General features: G+C 46.3%; 1 protein-coding gene across 1 annotated transcript in view; it reads right to left on the minus strand.

The window, feature by feature from the left end:
- The window catches only part of EFCAB6 (EF-hand calcium binding domain 6), a 208,210-nt gene that overhangs the window by 173,029 nt on the left and 14,673 nt on the right, over positions 1–20,508 (minus strand). Inside the window, exon 3 of the mRNA XM_059726207.1 lies at positions 2,005–2,184. Coding sequence (XP_059582190.1) covers positions 2,005–2,184 — 180 coding nt within the window. The remainder of the gene's footprint in view (positions 1–2,004; positions 2,185–20,508) is intronic.

Consider the following 20,508-nt stretch of genomic DNA (forward strand, 5'->3'; position numbering starts at 1 on the left):
AGGCTCTAATGGAAAAAATACATGCAGAAATCTTTCCATTATGTGACTGTGTTTAAGAGCAAAATTTACTTTAAGATTTAAACTAGCAAATGACATGAATTGAAAAAACTATAATAGCAATTTTTTGACAAATAGTTGATCGTTGTTATCTCACACTGTGAATGACTAGAAGCAAATCAGATTTATCTGTTAAATGCACAAAGCAATATGGTTATTGCAGATGATATTCTCATACAGCACCTGCTGCTATAAAATGTGTATCTGCAGTGAGGTCTTTGCAGTTAACTGATGCATAGAAAAAATTCTAGATTATTTTAATGGATGATCCTTATTTTCTAAACACGAGTTTAGATATATAAACTATAAATTATGAAATCTTTGTATATTTTTGTTCCTGCATTACACAAAACCTGTTTGCTTTGTACCACTGCTTAACACTGAAGTAATATCTGTTTTTATTAAGGTAAAGATTTAGTGCAAGTGTTACATTTTCTCTTTTCTTTCTTTGATTGGCTATTTGACTTCAGTACTGTTTCTGTGAGCACAAAGGATCTTCTGGCTCCCTGCTTTTTGAAACTTTTGGTCTCAGTGCACCCAGGGGTCCCAACTGAAACAAAATATCACGACAGTGCCAATTTCTACACGATCTTAGCTTTAAACATAGCCTGCTCCCTTTGAACTCGAACTAGCTCCAAAGACTTAAGATTTTTGGAAAATGTACTTTAATCCAAGTCAGACCCTTAAGATCAGACTGGTTCCTAAATAATTTTAAATTCCTAACTCATAACTGGACAACCTGAGTTCTGACCATAATGCTGCAATGAGGTCTGGCTCACCTTAATTAGTACACAGGTTTGAGGCTAGGTATGGTTTTGATTTCCTTATCCTCAAACAATTTCAGGTTTATTTTTTGCAAAGACAGCTCTCAAATACAAAAAGTTTGATCTTGATTTAAATTAAATTCAAATGCCCAGATGCATCACCACACCCAGGTTTATCATATTCAACTAATGATTAACACAGTGTAGCTAAAACAAAACATGCTATTATGTTTCTCTGAATGTCATTGAACTTCATGAACTCATTTTTGTTAAAGAGGACTGCCTTTAGAAAGCACTGTTTTGAGGATTCACATAGGAAAGGTGTTGTCTTGGTGCCAATAACCATCAAGCTGCTCTCCCAATAAATCCATGTCTTCCCATATTTTTGGAGTACACCAAATAACAAATTAATTTTACATTTTTAAAAAACAATATTCAAATGCCTTTTTGTCAAGATGGAGCCAAGCTGAAATGAAACCTTTGGAGGCATCAGCACCTATATATTATTCCCAGTTAACATATGTAATTGCCTAGGATGTCAAAATATCTCTTGCTGTGGATTGTGGGCAGCAGTCTTTATTCTGAGGGTAGATGATTCACAGGAAGATTCACAAGCAAATTTTATGCTTTTCAGGAGAGAGGTAATCTTCAACTTTATTCTTGTATAATGTACAGTGGTTCATGTTTAACAAAGAAATAAATAATGGAAGTAAGAAAAGTAATTAGCAAAAATGTTCATACTTAAAAGGTATTTGGATAACTCCCAAATATTGAAATCTGAAAGCTTGACTATGAATATGCCCAGGAGTAAATGTTAGAAGTTATTTTTCTACAAAGTTTATGATGATGGTGATGAATATTTGTATCCAGTAACATCCCTTTAAAATATCACTATTGATTTGAATGGAAGCTACTCACACTCCCTGTAGGAAATTAAATATAAATCTACCAGCCAGTAGATATAAGGCAGTTATCAGTTACTGCTGCCTTAATGGATAGGCTATTCTATTGTGCCTATCTTCCACAAACATGATTTTCTATCTAATTAGCTCAGGTTTTATATACTGTTCCATATTGGTGTAAATGAGGTGAATTAATGATAGTAAACACACAAAAAGTAATAATAAAGTTATGAGACTGCAGTGCTAAGAAATGTCCCTAAAGAAAACAATGTGATTCTTACCTACTCATTAGCTCTTGAAAAGTTTCATTTGGTAATGGAAAGATAAAACCATTTATGACTGACTTTAAGTAATCCAAGGACACAAATCCACTCTGACTGACATCAAATGCTCTAAAGGCTTTTTCAAGGTCCTGATAGGCTGAGTGCAGCTGTAATGAAGACAAATTATAGTGTTTTGTTCTGAAAAATCAAGCCCAGGAAATTTTAAAAACAATAATGTATTTTTACATGAACTTTTCAAATGCTTTCTCTGTAAGCTGATCAAATAAGTTATCATGAAATGCTTTGACCATTACATGCTTAATTAGTAAGCTAACTACAAAAAGTATTCCCAAGCACACAAACTCAAGTGACAAGGCAGACAAGTTTCTCAGAGAAACACAACACATATAATAACTCTACTTCAAAATTCAGAGCTGAAAATACTTAATGGATCAGCCTGCTTGAAATGTTTTCCTTTATATTTTTGTAAAGCCACCACCATATCAAGGTCCTTTCTATTAACAGGAGTTATTAAAACAATAAATGCTGTAGAAAATATCAGAAAAAATAGAATAATTAATTTAGCTGTTCTACAAACATATTACACTTTTTTAAGTTTTTTTTTTAATTTATAGGCTGTTACAAAAAACAAGGTGAGTGAGATTTTTGCTTCTGCGACTCTTAAATGGCATGAAAGATGGTTTATTGAAGATTTTGGTAAGACTCATAAAACTATAGGAAGCTAGCTTTTTTGTTGGTTTTTTTTGTTGGTTTTTTTTTTTTTTTAAAGTTCAGCTAGCCCTGTGTTGAATAGGAGAAGTTGTTATTGGGCTCCTCCTTTATCTCACCTGTTTCTTACCCAATTACTGCAACATGATAGGCCTTAGGAAGCCCAAATGAAGAGCCAAGGTCTTGTGAAGTGATGACATGCATTCAACCCCTATTCAAGCTGTCGCAGGGCACCTCAGTGCTCTGCTTCTAGAGAGGAGAAACTGCCAGGGAGAGAGCCCTGGCAGAGCCTAATGAGCACAGCTGCGGGTTGCCAGGGTAACAAGCGCAGCTGCGGGTTGCCGGAGCAACTAAGGGGAGCCAGCTGCTGGTAGGGGGCAGGGCCTGGCCCTTATAAAGCCCAGGGCTAAAGCCAGGTTGGCAGTTCTCTGCCAGCCACTGGGGAGGCAGGAGCTCCCTCAGCCAAGATATGGGAAGAAGCTGGAGTTGCAAGTATAGCTCATGATAGCCCTGGAGGCTTGAGCCATGATACTAAGTTATGGCTATGCGGCTTGTAGTTATGTTATAGCCTAGAGGCTTGTACTTTGAGTTTGTTTGGCTCTGTTATTACACCCGGAGGCTTGGGTGAGGCTATAGGGGTTGGAGGAGGCCTCATAGGGACCCCGTAGGGGTGGGGTGCTCTAGCACCAGGACGGCGCATTGACCTCATAAAGGGCCCCACAGGAGTGTGGGGGCCCCAGCGCCCGAGGAGGGCGCAGTGCCCTCATCAGGGGCTCACAAGGGAGTGTGAGGCCCCAGCGCCAGTGAGAGTTGCAGGGCAGAGTTGTGGGCTCAGGTTAGCTCAGAGAAGAGCGGCTGAGCCTCATAGGTGCCTCAACAGGACCCCAGAGGGGTGGGGTGCCCCAGCGCCAGTGAGGGTGCGGCCTAGCGCCAGGAGGGCGCATCATTCACATAGCGCCAGTGAAGGCGCAGCTTGCACGCCAGTGCAGGAGCAACTGGCGGCGAGGAGCGCAACCAGTGGGTTGCGGGCGCAACCAGTAGGTTGCAGACAAGGGACATAGACCCTGGATCGTGTGTGGGGTACATAGACCCCAGCCCCAGAGAGAGGGGTGATTTCATTGAGAAGCCCAGGGTGGGCACGGCAAGCCCCAAAGAGGGGGGGCGCCATATCACATTAGTGAGAAGCCCAGGGTGGGCACAGCGAGCCCCAAAGAGGGGGGGGTGCCATATTAGGGAGCCCAGGATGGGCACAGCAGATGCCAGCAAAAGCATCACTTGCGGGGTACATAGACCCCAGCCCGAGAGCGGGGCCATATTGAGGAGCCCTAGAGCGGGCATAGTGAGCCCGGCCGCAGGCTAGTGTGGCAACACTCCTCAGACCAAGGCAAGGCGCTGCGGTTGCCCCCGAGAAGACGAGGAGTAGCAGCGCGGTGAGCCGGGGTCAGAGAGGGTACCCATGCAGTTGGCCTGAAGGACCGGAGGCCCGCTAGGGAGTCCCTGAGCGGGACCACACTGCCAGGGAAGGCCCAGAGTGGGCTGGTCGAGAGTCCTAGTGAGAGGCTGGGTATTGGAGAGAGCCCAGGAGTGGGCTAGACTACAGGAGAGGCCCAGGAGTGGGCAAGATTACAGAGGAGGCCTGGAGAACGGGCGTGGTATTCTGACGGACCAACATCCGGAACATCTGCGAGGCTTGGGGCGTGGTATCAGGGGAGGTAGGAGCCATGCATAGCCCATAAGCCTGGGGTGCCTAGGAAACACCCTAGGAGAGATCGGGAGACCCCCAGGGGGTCCGGGAGAACCGCAGGGACAGAGGTCCCGAGTAGCCGTGCCCAGGGAGTCATAGGCAGCCTCCCAACCTTATATTTACCAACAAGACATGGCGGGCGAGAATAAGAGGGTGCCTTGGGCCGGCCTGACACGGAGCAAGGGACCTCGAGGAGATCACAGCCCTCCTGAAGGACCCTGCCGTGACACAAGCCTCAGCATATGATGTTGGGAAGGTCCCACTTTGACCTCAGAATCAGACTTTGTGTCTCATCCTCAGCTCACAGGAGTTCCCCTGTCATTTCAAGGCTAAGAAGTTATAATTATGCATCCTTGCAGCTGAATTCATATTATAACATGCAACAATAATGCAAAATCTTAGCCCTTTCCTTTTGCTGTAGTCTTTGTAGAGAAGAAGGACAGTCTGAAAGTATGAGGCCAGGATCCAGTATAAGGGAATCTGAACACCATTTCTCTTTGAACACCATTGTTGAAACTGGTAAAGTACATATATGGCGAGTTTCTGTATCCTGTCACCCTACTCTGTTGGGAAGATCAGCCTATTAAGAAGTTGAATGAATGTTGTAGCTGTGCTGGTCCATGAAATATGTGAGAGGCAAGGATTTGTGTGAGAGAGAACTTTTATTGGATCAACTGCATAGACTTAGAAGAGCTCATAAATGGAGAAGAATCCAGAGTGCCTCCTTCAGATCACCTGAAGGAGAATGCATTGCATTTGAAAGCTCATCTATCTCAACCATGTAATTGGTCCAATAAAAGATATCACCCACCAAAACCCTTGCCTCTTGACAAGAACATGACTCATTCTTCCAAGCCTATTCCCACCTTAACCTCTAGGATAAGCCTCCCAACATGTGCCATTTCTGTTCCAGTCATGAGTGGGGGAGCTAATTAGCATATAGATCCTTTGTGGTGGGTATCTGGAGTACACACATACTGAGCAGTGCAGAGCTGTGGGATCACCATGGCTGGAAAAGCTGTTGACTCTTCTGGGGCCAGTCCAATGAACTATATGGTAAATCATGAGCCTTTTGGCTTCAGGTTAATATCATGCATAGCTTGTATTATATTGTAACAGGGAACCCTAGCCCTGTTACTAAGAGACAGGGTAGCCCCTTTAAATCTAGAACCTTCCGGTCACGGCTGGCTGGTCAGGTAGGTGTTAAGGCCAAGGCCTGTCAGCCAGTCAGGTGACAGGAAGAGGAAGGCCAGAACCCTATAAACAGCGAGTGGAGAAGACCAGAGGGGCAGCAGAGAAGGGGACTCCTGATGACCATGGTACCACAGCCTCATCTAGGAGAGTATGCCCTGCTGTGAGCCAGAGACATGATCACCTAAAATAAGCAGGCATGTTGCTCTCCTATATTTTTTTTATTATCATTTTTATGTTAATAAACCAGTGGTTTGGTTGAGGCTAATTGGGGAAGAAAGAGGCCTCATTTGGGGGCCCACTGCAGCATGCAGACCCCAGCACCAGAGAGGGCATGGTATTCAGGGGTGAGCAGTCCCTGGCTCCAGGGAGGGCACAGTATTAGGGGGTGAGTAGACCCCAGCACCAGAGGGGGTGCAGTATTTGAGGCAAGCAGACCCCAGCACCAGAGAGGGCACTGTATTAGGGGGTGAGCAGACCCCAGCGCTAGAGAGGGTGCAGTATTTGGGGGTGAGTAGATCCCAGTGCCAGAGGGGGCACAGTATTTGGGGTAAGCAGACCCCAGCACCAAAGAGGGCACAGAAGCCCAAGTGGGTTTTGAGAGCTAGAGCCTTGGAGCCAAGCCCCGATTAGTGAGTTGGTTTTTGTGTGTGTTTGTTTTTTTTGTGGCTGACAGGCCTAGCTAGAGAGAAAGGGAGTAAGACCACAGCAGCTGAGACCCCAACATAAAGAGGAATTTATAAATATCATCTGCGAGGCTTGGGCTGCAGTGTAGGGGACGAATGGAGCCACAGATAGCGCCCCCTGGCATCGAGGTGGAAAAATGGGCAGCCTCCTGCCTAATTAAGATCATTAATTAATTAACAACAAGGTATGGCAGGAGAGAAGGTGGGCAGCTGGCCCAGAAACATGTGGGCGGGCCAAGGGAAAATTGGCCCTCCCAATAGCGCCTGTTACATATATATAAGTAGGTGCCAAAGTGCTGCTTGAAAGTATGATTATGGAGCATCTGTTCTAAAACTTACAGCAGGTTCAGAAGAGACTAAACACATCAATTCTGGATGAACTTAATCTATAGGTAGATATTAAGAAGAGTTTTTTTCACTAGGAGGGTTGTAAAACACTGGAACAGGTTACCCAGAGAGGTTGTGGACTCTCCATCATTGGAGATTTTTAAGACCTGGCTAGACAAAGCCTTGGCTAGGATGATCTAGTTGGGGATGGTCCTGCTTTGAGCAGGGGGTTGAACTAGGTGAACTCCTGAGGTCTCTTCCAACCCACATTTTCTATGATTCTATAGACAAAAAACTACAACTATGTTTAATTTCAAGGTCAGTGTTTTCAGATTTTATCTTTACTTCCATGTGCTCAGGGAAAGCAGGGTCTGACAGTAAGGAGGTGGGTGAACGGACTTTAGGGGGAAGATGCTGGGATAAAGCAGGATGCAAGGGGGCTACTTGACATTTCTAGATTTATATTCCCTGCTGCAGCAGTGGGAGGGAGACAAATCCAAACCAAACCTCCAATAATTAGATTCAATACCTGGAAAATGAATACACATTTATAAATGTTCCATATATCAAATTAATTATTGGGGGGGAGGGGTCATCTTATAATCAGGGCCATCTTATATTCAAGTAAATATGATATTTGTTTAATTAAATGGCAGATTCAACATCAAAATTATATGTGATCTTCTCTCTCTGTAATCTCTGGCTTATCTTTTCCATATATCAAAGTGTTCAGGTACATGAAAGACTTCCTAAAAGCTCTCTCGATGTTATCAAGGGTATAATCCATCACAGTACACTCAGCTGGTGAGGGCTGTAATAACAGTTTTTTCCATTTCTTGTCTTCTGTCTTTTCCCAGTTCCCTGCTGTAAAGAGAAACTAATTTTAGCAAAGTCACTGTTATTATTACCTTCAATGAAACAACTAACTAGAATTTCTAAAGGCTATTTTTGTTAACTAGAGAAGTTTTGTGCAAAAAAATTAAAATAAGCCTAAAATACACCTGATTTGCTTTTTTTAAACTGGATTGCCAGGGAAGAATAAATTGTAATAAACCTGAGTACTTCCAACTGTGCTTTTCATCTTCACATGGCTTTAGAATCATTAATTTGTGCTACTTACAATCTTAACAAATAAACTTATGAGCACGTAATATCACATTCTGCTAATTTTATCTTGTTACCACTATTGCTACAAAACAATTAGACCCCTGAATATCTGTGAAGAACAATTCTCCCCATGGCCTTAGCAAGCAAACCTGCCTTGAAAAGGACTGCTTTCTTTCCAGCACTCTTTGTTTCCTTTACAAACTCCTGACTTGGTGCTTTTTCATAGTGCCCACAGTCCTCAAAAGACCCTTTAGCTAATATATGCCATTAATGACAATAATCATGTTTCTTGCATTAGTACTCACGGGCTAATCAAGAATTGGCCCCATTCTGAGGCATTGTATAAATACATAGTAATAGACAGTACCTTGTCCCAAATTGCTGACTAGTTAAATACACAAGACTCTTGCAGGGTGTGGGGAGAGATAGAACACCTCTCCTTAGTTTCTCTTTAGCTGCAAACAAGCCCAGCTTCAAAACTTAAAATGTTTCAAAACTTTTGAAATGTTTCAACTGCCCTCGTTTTGTTTTGAGACTGTTTTGAAGCCTTTTGTTTCATTTTGATTTCAATGTTTCGAGCTCAAAATGAGTCAAAACAGCATCGAAATGAAACAGCCAGTGAAATTTTGCACAGCCCTGGTGAGGGTGTGCAAATCTCATTCAGGTCAGTGGGGCCTGCTACCACTCAGCATCTTTGAAAAACTGACCATCCACTTAATGTTGGTTTAAAAGTAAATCCTCTCACCAAAAGGAAGAATAGTGTCTGCAAATGGTTAATTATAATGTAGTACTATCTACTGCTGGCTAATCTTTTCTAGATAACCGGTATAGACTAGTTTACTTACTGTCACTTTCTTTATGAAGTATTATGGGTTGAATAGCAGAAATGAAAGGGACAAAGTTTAAAGTTGGTTAGGCTCAAGATTTAGCTTATGCTGTTTCTTTTGTTTCTAAAGTTCATGTCATTCTCTACTGGCTTTTCATATCAAGATTTAAATGCTACTTTTAATGCAAAAAGAAATGGAAAAAAATCAACTAGCATCAAGGAACTGCTGAGTAATCCTACACTAACACACCCATGTGAATGTATGATGGAGAGAAATATGTTGTTAGAGAAACAGACTTTAGTTTCAAGATTTGAAGGGACTAATGTAAATATAATTAGATCATGTTCCAAATGGTGAAAAGTATTTCAATAGTGCCAGGTTTTTTTTAATACATACAAAATACATATAAGAATACACTGACACAAATTATGAGAGACATTTTCAAATGTGTGTGACGTGCTAGCTGGTAGTGACTTAGCCCAGGGATTTTGAAAGGGCAGAAGTTGATTGGAGGACTTGGGATTCCTTTTCCTCCCCAATCAGGCCCCAGAGACTCACCCTCCATGTCCCCTGATTGGCCCTGTAGGTCACGTGGAGGGAGATAAAAGGGGCAGTGCAGCTGACTCGGGGGAGAGACCAGTGAGGGACCACAAGGAAGGAGCTTCAAGGACCTGGCAAGAGCTGATCCAGCAGGGTGGGAGCAGTTGCCCCAGAAGAGCCTGAAGGAGTGAGACCTGCAAGCAGCACTGGGGTCCTCAGCAGTGCGGCGTGCAGCTGGCAGGAGAGGCTCCCCACTGGGCTCCAAGATCCCCTACAAGAGGCTGTGGCCTGCAGGAGAGGCTTTCCAGCTCCAGCAAGATCTGAGCAGCAACCTGAGAGGTTCTCAGCTCTGCTTCCAGCTCCTCCAATCAGAGGCCAGGCAGCTTGATGTGAGGCCAGGGCTCCACGAAGGTCAAGACCCCTAGCAGTTGGGAACAGTACCAGCACTGGTGGCTGTGTGGCAGAGTTTCTGTCCACCACATGAGAGATCCATGAGAGATTCTAGTACCAGGTTTGGTGACTTGGGGTGAGTGAGCTAATAAAGAGAAAATCTTCTTGCAGTGGAAAGGGGCCATTGTGTTTTCCCCCTTTCTCCCCCTCCAGGTACCTAGGCCCTATATTCCTTGTAATTTGACATTTGATATTTCCAGTAATATCAACCAGTATTGTTTGTTCTGCTGTTTGTGTTTTACATTTTGGTTAACCCTGTCTTTTGACAACTGGATGAATATGTCTATGACTGTAAGTGTTTAACCTTTGTTGAATCCTGCCCCTTTGGGGCATTGTAGTGTCCCCTATACCCCCCTGGTTTCCCAGTATTGTTCCCTCATTAAAAGGTATATGGTTAAGCCCCCATTGGTGGTCTGTCTCTGCTCTATAGGGGGAGGAGAGTCCCTACACCTCCCACAGCGCTTATGCACCTGCTTTGATCCCTTCAATTGGAGAGGGTGTACCTCTTGGAGTACCGCCTGGGTTACATGTGAAAACCAGAAGTCCATGCACAGGACATGACTGAATATTCAGGCCTTTGACTGAATAGCCTTCACCTGTAGTAGGTAGAATCCCAGAAGTTATTTGCATACTTCCATTCTACCATTGTCCTAGCTAAACAATTCTTCTTCAGTTTAATTGAATCCATAATTCCTTCTGCCTTTCAGATCTTTGTCTGGCTCCTCAAATCCACCTTCCCTCTTGCCTTCACTTCTTTCCTTGCACAGGTTCTCCCTAATCTCTTCCAAGAGAAAGTTGACAACACAATGTGATATTCCCTCTGAGCTTGTCTTCCTTCCCTCTTTTCAGCCGTCAGCTATCTTCCTCCTTCTCCCAGTTCATTCATGCAGGCCTGTATCTCTCTCGTATCTCATTGTGGATATTTAGCCACCAGCTCAAGCTCAACATGGGCATAAAGGACATCTTTATTTTCCCCTGAAGTTCTTCCCATTTACTACCTTCTTAGCCACTAAGGGAACATGGCCATCCTGCCAGTCACTCAGGCTGATAACTGACCTCTCTCTATGTTCTCACATCCAGGATATGTCTGAGTCTTGCAGATTCTTTCTGCATGACATGCCTAATATACAGACAATATACAGCTTTTATATCCATCCACACAGCTAAAACTCTTGTCTTGACTCATACCATTTACTGCAACATCCTTTTCTGGGTCTTTACAAATGAACTCTGGCCTCCTACCAGCTATCCAGAATGCTTCTACAAGGGCCATTTTCCAGCCTGTCACTATGATTATGTCACTGCTCTCTGTGTATCCCTCCACTGGCTTCCTCTTCTCTGTCACACCAAATATAAGATGATCTCTTCATTCTGAAGGCCCTTTTCAGCCTATCCTTTCCATGCAGTGACGTCCACTCCCACCATGGATTGGCCCATGATGCCTGTCTCTGTTGCCCACCTATTACATTTGCAAATAACCACCTTTGTGCTGTTTCCCATGATGCCCTTCACACTTGGATATTTTTTGGGAGGTTCTTCCAATTCATTATTCTCCTTCAAATCTGTGCCCCACCTTGTCCCTGACACACGATTTTGATGTCTATAGAGAATAGGACACCATGATCCTCCCTTAAGCAGGTTTGAAAATCTTAAATACAGGTGCTGACTAAAGATACAAACCAATGCCGATGAAGGTCAATGAAAAGATTACATTTATTTCAGTGAGAGTAGTCTCAGGTCCTACATGAGAACCTAGCTTTTTCTAAAAATACATTCTCTTCATAAACACTTACCTGAATGTTGTTTTTCAATCTTGCATCTATTTGTGTCCACATTTATGTAAAGATTTTTAACAAATCCTTTGTAATCCAAGAAATTAGTTTTACTGATACAGAGATGATTCCACAGTCTAAGAAACAAGGAAACTTGTGAGTCAATAGCATCTATTATTAGTCAGGTCCACACCGGAACACTAGAAGATAACATGAAATCATACAGAACACTCATAGATTTCATAAACATTAGGGTCTGGAAAGAGCCTCATGAGATCATTGAGTCCAGCCCCCTGCCATAGGCACAAGTCAGCTGGGATCAAGTGACCCCAGCAAGAAATATATCCACCTGTTTTTTGGAAGAGGGCCTCGTTATCCATTACACTGTGAACTGCTCAAATGTTGATGGGTGTTAGTGCTAACTTGAGTTTTGGAGCGCTCAAATATTCAGACCAGTAGAGGCCTGGAGGACTGAAAGGTAAGAATCCCCTGCCTCCCATTCCAGGCTTCCTCCATGCCCCTTGGCTCCCCACTACTCTCTGGGCTCCCCCTGGTCCCTTCTCTTCCCCCACCCTTACTTGTGGCTGCCCAGCTGTCTGTCCTAGGGGAGCAGGCACATAAGGGTTAACCTGCCTGCCTAGCACCACCCCTCCCACCAACAGCTGTGCTCATGCTGTTCTCCTAAGCAATGCTCTCTAAGTCAATGTCCACAAGAATCCTGTGTTATTTTCTTCTCTTCCTTTCAGTCTCTGACATTTCCTTTATATTGCTATCTATGGGCATCTTTACTTGTGGCTTGGGGGTGGGGTGCTTTAATTAGAGTAGATTTGAGAGCTGCTCTAATTAAAATAGACACTGAATACAGCGTCTCATGTATTCAGTGTCCTGCACTTCAAAATGGTGATGGGGGTGCTTTAACTAAAGCTCGTTCAATAAGCTTTAGTTAAAGCACCATGGCCATCATTTTGAAGCATGGAGATGCAGAATATATGAGATGCAGAGGCTGCTGGAGTGTGAAATTATTGGAGTCTGCTCCAACATGCTGTAATTACAGTGCATTGGAGCAGCATTCCCCCACTTCTACAGGCATCCTGTGTTACATTTTTGTGTTTCTTTCTCTCTATATAATAATTCACCCCCTTGTTTTCCCTAGAACTATGCATATTACAAATCTCACTATCTTATGTTCATTTCTAGCTTTAAATTTTAAACTTATTCTAAATTTGTTTTTAAATATTAATCCATAGAGCTTTCACTTTCCATCAACATTAGCACATTCCAAAAATGTCCACCAAATAGCCAAATAAGCATTATTTCTCCTTCTCTCCAGCAGAGCACTGACTTGATAGAACACATTTTCCATTACTAAAACTTCTTGAAACAAAAGAATTATTTTAGGGGTGTCATTTCTCTTCCAGGATATCTGGATTTTAATTGAGTTACAAAAAATTAGTATTTCACATATATTGCAAATATATCATGACATATGATCAGTCTGTCATTTTCACCAAGATAAATCATTAAATTGGTCTTTAACATAGCATTGCTGGCATGTTTGAACTGTTAATGTTTGAATAAACCAGTCTCACAGTGCTATTGAACTCTTCCCTGTATTTTGAATTTGTTCATAGAAAGATGCTTCACAATGAAATCTGGTATGTCTATTTTATTTTTAATAATGTTTTTATCATGCTTTACAGATTACAAAGAAGCACTGTAAAGATATTAACTAAGTTTTCCCTACAACAGCTCCTTTCATTGGTAAGCATTACTATCCCAATTTTACACATGGGAAAACTGAGGCAAAATAAACTTATGTGATAGGTCAGTGGTTTCCAACCTTTTTTTTTTTTTGCTGCAAACGTAAATTGGCCACCAACAGAACCTCCCAACCCAGTGCCATGGGGACTGCTTCGAACAGAGTGCAGTGGTGGTGGCAGTGGCCCAGGGGCAGGAGTGGGTGAGCAACCATTGCCCCCTTTGTGCGCAGCAGCCCCGCTCACCTGCCCACCCTCCACTCCTGGGCCGTGCACATGCGTATGTGTGTGCGCATGCATGTGTGTGGGCGCTTCGCGACCCTACTGAGGATTCCGTATTACCCTGATTTGGGTATCACCCCGAGGTTCTGAACCAATGTGATAGGTGAATCTTTTAGCAGAGTTACAATCAAATCTCCAGATTCCCTACCACTTGGTGCCACTGAGAAACCTTTGAATAAGGCTGATGCTAATATTTTATAACTTCTTCCCTGTCAGCCATAAATGAAAAGAGAAGAAACTAGGCATGTTTACAGTGTAACACCACTTGCCTTAAATATTACCATTAAATAAAATTTGTCTAAGTATATACCAGGAAGTAGATGGAAAACTAAGGTCACGTGTATGTGTTTGTGACTTGGAAACCACATGTGTATTTCAGGAATCTACCACATTTTAAAGCTAAATTTGAGGCTAAATTTGGTCAAACTTGGGATTATAGGATCGTAGGAAAGTATGACTGGAAGAGATCTCACAAGGTCATCTAGTTCAGCCCCCTGCTCCAGGAAGGATCATCCCTGACTAAACCATCCCAGGCAAGTGTCTGTCTAATGTGCTCTTTAAAACTTCAAAGGTTGGAGATACCAGTCTCTCTCTAGGTATCCCGTTCCTTCTTATTCTCCAACCTAAATTTCTTCTCATACAGCTTGAGTCCATTGCTCCTAGTTCTATCCCTTACAGCCATGGGGGAAAAGACCATCTCTATCCTCTCTATACTAATGCTTCAGGTATTTGAAGACTGTTACCAAATTCCCCCTCAGTCTTCTATTCTCCATATTCCAGTTCTTACAGTCTTTCCTCTTTATCTTTTCTCCTAGTCACCTAACCATTTTTGTTGCTCTCAGGTGAACTCTTTCCAAACTGTCCACATCCTTCTTGAAATGTGGGGGCCAAAACTCAATACAGAAGTTCGGGTAAGGTCTCACCAGTGCTGAAGTTACACTCCTGTTAATACAATCTAGTATGCTGCTAGCTTTCTTGGCAACAGAAGCACAGTGTTGGGCTTTCCCTAGCCAGGACTGTGTGCATGCGCATGTTAGCTGGAGGCTATGGTGCCTCCTACCCACCTTTCACCAGAAGATCATTAGTCCTGGCATTTAAGGGGCTGCCGCACCACCAGCAGTCCCACCAGGCCTCCCTAACCTGGCAGGGTGCACTTTTAGTGGTCATGCCGAGGACCTGGGGCCTCCTCCTTCCCCATAGCCCCATCCCATACCTCCAAGTTCATACTGGCAGGGAAATGAGAGCAGCAGGGACATGTTCTTCCTCTGCTGGCTGGTGATGCAGTTAGCACCCCCTCAAGCTGAGCATTAATTGTTTTTTAAAAAAATGAAAAAAAGAACTAGGTGTGGATGGAGTGAGGAGGGTGGCATTCAGTCTGTCTGCACCTGGAGCTTGGGGAACCCCAGCAGTGGGAGGTTCACCTTCAGAAACACCAGCTGCTCCACCAAACCAGCATCCATTCAGGTGCGGTGGGGTGTCACTACATCCCTAGCGATGCTGAACACCCTCTTGCTTGGTACACTGGTCAGTGGACAGGATAGGTGTTGCCGAGTCACACCAGGCTGCGGCTTGCCCAGTAGGCCAAGGGGTCACACAGCAGTGGCTCCACATCCTTGGCAAGATAGGTACCCACCAAGGTGTGAGCTGGGGTCTGGTTGCTCTGGACCCCACCATAGAAGCCATGCCCTTAGCCCATATTGGCAGTGCCTGTGGTGGAGGACAAGACTGGCTCATGGATGGCATGCTAGCATGAGACAATGGATCCCCCTATTCCACGTCCCCCTGCCTCTGCCATTCTGCCTCCCTGACTTTCTTTACCAGCACCTCCGTCCACTGACTTAGTGTTTAGCTGCCACATACGGTGCTTTTCACCCTTGAGTCACACATGGCGGCCAGCACATGGACTGTACTGGACCACAAGGGATCAAGCTGTTTTCTGATGCCCTCCTTCAGCTGCCTCACCAGTGCCTGCACATCTGGTGACAGTAGCCTGCCCCTGCCAGGAACATTGATCCCCTGGAAGCTCTCCATTTGTCTCTGAAGTTCCCTCACTGTGGGGATCACCTGGCTAAGGAGGGCATCAGCAGCGCTGAGACTCTCGGTGGCCTCAAGGAAGGGCTTGAGGACCACCAAGATCTGGGAGATGGTATTTTACTCAGCTTTGTTCAGGGGACCGCTGATCCCAATCTCCCTGAGCAGGGCCATCTCATGTTTGACCTTCTGTTGCTCCACCAGCCTCTCAAGCATCCGGCATGTGGAGTTCCACCGAGTCTCCACAGCCTGCATGATTCTGTGCTGTGTGATGTTCAGCTCTGTTTGTTTGTCCCACAACATCTTGCCCTGCTTGATGCTCCGGTGGAAGTAGCCTGCCACCTTCCTGTATTTGGAAATGAGCTTGCTGGTGGTGCTGGCGCCATCACCAGCAGCCCTGTCCCCCTCCAAGGCATCCCTAACAACAAGGTGCAACTTGTGTGCCACACAGTGGATGCCAACAAAGTTGGCATCACAAACCGCCTTGACCATATTGGCCCCATTGTCGGTGACCATGAAGCCACAGATGAGCTTGCCCTGCCCAGTGAGCCACACCTGCACCAGGTGGTTCATGGCCCCCATGATCTCTGCTGCTGTGTGGGACTCATCGAGCACCTCGGCTTGAAGGAGAGCCTACCGACAGCCTGACTGGTCACACCAGTGCCCTGTGAGGGAGAGGTAGGCATTATCTCCACCGCGGCTGCTCCAGATATCTGAGGTGAAGTGTAAGGCCACCTTCAGACCTCCTTGCACAGCTCATCCCTCAAGTACTCCATGCATGCTTCATACAGGGATGGCACCACCTTCCTACTGAAGATGGTGCATGCAGGCACTTGGTATGATGAGACTGCAAGCACCATGAGCCGCCTGAACCCTGGCGGCTCAACAAAGGAGAAGGGATGGCAATCGACAGAAAGCATCTCCCCAATGCTCTGGGTGAGGTCTCTCGGCTGTTCCAGTGTGGCTTGCCTCTGCTTTGGGGGGATGGGAGCTTTGGAGCTTGTGGGAGACTTCCCTTTGAGCATGCTCCTGCTGGTGCCAGGCTGAGGAGAAGCAAGAGCCTGCAGAGATGCATCAGCATCTCTGTGGTGGTCATGTTTTGTTCCCTTGCCCTGTCTGGTTTTGGCTTGGCAGTGCAGGCAGATAGTGTACATGGGATCATCTGCCAGCTCAAAATGATCCCAGACCACACTACCCGCTCGCTTCTGGGGTCCAGGTGCATCTGTGGATGCTTCTGCACTTTCCTCCTCCTCAGCAGGCAGAGGCACAGCAAGAGGAGTGGACTCAACTGAGTCACTTGCCTACATCTCTACATAAACCTCCTCTGAAGTGCCTTCTGGGGAAGGAGACCTGGCTTGAAGGGAAACTTGAGGGGTGTCGAGCACAAACTCAGCTGATTCCCTCTCCTTCCCCAGAATTTCCCTTGCTAGGGCACTAAGATCCAGATCCAGCACCAGCTCTTCTTCTGGCACTGGAAGGCTCAGCATGGGAAATGACAAAGGGGCGGAGTGGGCTGCTGTGCTGGTGCTGGTGCTGCTGGTTGTGGTTGTTGTCATGGTGGAGGTGAGGGGGGTTATGGCTGCTGCATGTGGATAGGATGCAGTCTTGGGCACAGGCAGTGGCTGTGGTACTGTTACCCTCTCCTTGCTGATTGTAGCAGCCTCATCCCTTTTAGCTGGAGGAAAGAGGCTGCATCTCAGTTTGGTTGGGGGGGGGAACTTACAGCTCTCCCTCTACTCCCTCTTCCACGCCTCCCTGAAGGCTGGCCAGTGTGGCCTCCTGCCTTTCCACCACACTTCATGATGTGTTTCATGTCTTCCTTTTCAAGAAGTATATAAATGTATTTGTGTTCCTATATAAACTGAAAACTGTAGGTGTGGTGCAGTGACGAGATTTACAAACCCAACAGAAATATGTCCACGTGTGTAGAAAAACTCAAAAGCATTGGTGTGTTAAAAAGAATGACCATATAAAAACAAATATGTATAGTAAATTCCTATATAGAGCAAATTCTACTGTAACCCTATCCATTATAAGATTCAAAAGAATAAATCAGTGAATATAATAATAAAATAAAAGCACCTAAAAGAAGAAGGTATTCTGAAATCCCTCTTGCTAGGGTAGCAAGCAGGGAATCCTTTAGAAAAAGCATTGCTTCTAGCCTTAGTGGTCTGACAGAGAGCTGCTAGAACAGATAGCTCGCTAAGTGACCCCAAAGCAGAAAGCAGGGCAATTCAAAAAATGCTGCCTTTTATGAAGTTTTTCTGTCCCTCCCCCAGAGCACTGGGATTGGAATGGACCTCAGAGAAGGGTGACAGTCACTGGCCAGCTACATATGTCAATAAAGAGAGCATTCCTTCCCCTCCCCCCACTTCCCCTCTCCTTCCCCTACTTTACTTTCTGTTTCCCTGCAGGAAAGCCATTAAAAGGTAAGCCCAGCTTCAGTCGAAATTCAAAATGTTTCAAACTTTTCAAAACATTTCAACCTGCCCTGTTTCGTTTTGCCCCTGTTTCGAGCCTTTCTGTTTCATTTCAACTTTGCTGTTTTGAGGTCAAAATGGCTTGAAACACCATTGAAACAAAATGGGCGGCAAAATTTCACACAGCTCTAGTGCTCAGCACCTGGCAGCCCTCCTCCACGGTCTCCACTGCCCTGGCCACCATGGCAGCCTGCCACTCCTGGGCCTCCACCATCCCCTTAAGGAAGGTGATGTGCCTGTCTTCAAGAACCAGGAGCCTGTCCTGGAACACCCAGTGTGCCCAGTCCCTCTCCAGCTCATGTATGTCCTTCTCCCACTAGTGCATGATATCTGTATACTAGGTACACTCCTCCACTCTCCACCACAGTGACCAGCCAGTCCAGCAGCAGGGTCCATTCCTGAGTCAGTTGCTGCCGGAGCTGGTGCATATGGAGGGCCCCAGTCAAGACTGGCGGTGACCCTGACAGTTCATCCCCATGTGCAGCTGGTGCCTCTCCCCTATGTGCAACTGCTGGACCTGCAGAACCAGGGAAAAGAGGCTGTTTCTGAGTTTTCAACATTTCTGAAATAACATGCACTATACCAAAGGGCTGTGTAGTGCCTGGCCTCAAAATCGGGGGTCATGTGGACACAGGTGTCATGGTAAGTCAGTCAGGCAGGCTCTGGCAGAGAAGGCTGCCGGCCAAGCCCCACATCCTTATTCACTCCACAGGGGCAGGTGAGCCACTAGGTGCTTGCCACAGGCAGCCTGCCTTCCCTGTCCCCTTCCCAGGCTAGGACAGGCCTAACTCCTGGCAGCACCTGCTGTGGGTGCTCCAGACCTACTACCCCTTCTCCTCCTGCAGGACAGGCCATCTTCTCTATTGCTGTTAGGCCCATGGCTCAGGGGACGAGGGGCTCCTGGTCAACTTGGATGCATAGCTGGTGGTGCCCCTGCCCTCCCCTCAGGGGGCCTCTCTGGAGAGGTAACCCAAGAGGCAGGCCCCCCATCCCTGTGTGTGCCTGTGCCCCTAGTGAGAGTGTCCCACATACGCTGCAACAAGATGCTGGCGCAGACCAAGGGGTGCCTGACCCACTATGCCCTGCTGCTGCTGATCACTATGATACCCCAGGCACACCTGAGAACCTGGTATGGGACTCTGAGCTTCAATGGTGTGGTAGGCAAGCCTGTACTTCCCCACAAGATTTTCTGCCACCTGGAGGGGTACCTGTGCCTATGCTACATGTCCCTGCCCCCACAGCCAAGGATGACATCGCTGCTGGCATCAACACATTTCTCTCTGTGAGAGGCCTATGCCTGACTGCCTAACTGGCTGCTCACTAAAGTTTTGTACTTCCTCCCACCTCCCTGCATGATGTGTGGGGAAGGAGGCCAGGGGGAGCTTGGTCAGGGCAGGTGGGGAGTGGGGGAAGAGGCAGGGGCAGGGCTGGGGAGGGCCTTCTTCCCAGTGCAAGGCTTACCAGGTGGGTGTGGCAAGTGTGCCCAGCAACCTGTGTCTGTCCGTGCTGGCAGAAACAACATATGGCTCCAAGCAGCATCCTGGGGTGCAGAGGCATGGTGCTAGGCTGGCCAGGCAGTTGCCTCCACCAGGGAGGAGCTGGAACTTGTCAGAGCAGGCAATGGCATCCTCTGGCTGGCCTTCTGGGTGGGGCTGCACACCTGAAGCTGGTGGGGCAGGCACTAGCCCAGGCTGCTGGAGCTCCTGGAAAATGCTTGGGGTAGGGACCATGATGGAGCATGCGCCTGGTGCCCCAAGAGACCCTCCCCCACTGACATCTCATTGCCACTGCCAGGCTGTGATGGAGGCTCTGGCAGGCTGACCATGCTGGAACACACAGTGCAGCTCTGCCCAAGATCCCAAGGCATAAGGATGTGGCCCAACTGCCACATAAAGGGCATGGTTCTTCAGGCAGCCCCTAGTCAGCAGTTGTAGTCAGTGGCATGGACCCACTGTGCCCACAGGGTGTTAACCTTTATGTGTCACTGGTGTGCCAATTGGTAATGCCTGTGCTCCCACATGTAAGCTGCCAGGCCCTCATAGGTGTGGGCATTGGACTGCCTGCCCTGTGTGAACTGGCTCCAGACTTTAGCCTTGCCTTACAGTGCAATGAGGTCTGTGGTCTCATCCTGGGACCAGTTAGGCCCCCAGGACATGGTGTGTGGTGTTGCAGATGATGCCAGCATGGCTCCCTTGACAGCCCTCAAAGGCTGCAGGTGAAAGTCCTGGTCTGCTGTTGGACCTGGAGGCCAGAGGCAGGCAGCTGATGGCACAGGGCCTGAGATCTCTGCAGAGTTTTAAAGGCCAGGCTTGGGCAGGCAAAGAGTTCCCCCAGCCCCATGGCCCTGGGGCTAGCCTGAGAGTGGCCCCTGGTGGTGGGGCTGAATGGAAATAAATTTGCTCCTGGTAAGCATCTACACGTGCACTACTGTACAGTAGTTATGGTGCAGTTAATTTTCTATCTGCATTTGCAGGTAGAAAATTAAAAGTGCAGTAGATTAATTTACTGCACAGTAAGCACCTGGACATGTATACACTTACACTTTACCATGCAATTAGTCTACTGTGCAATAAAGCATCTTGTGTAGATGTGCCCGGAT

The sequence above is a fragment of the Alligator mississippiensis genome, chromosome 4, assembly GCF_030867095.1.
Source record: "Alligator mississippiensis isolate rAllMis1 chromosome 4, rAllMis1, whole genome shotgun sequence".
Lineage (NCBI taxonomy): Eukaryota > Metazoa > Chordata > Crocodylia > Alligatoridae > Alligator > Alligator mississippiensis.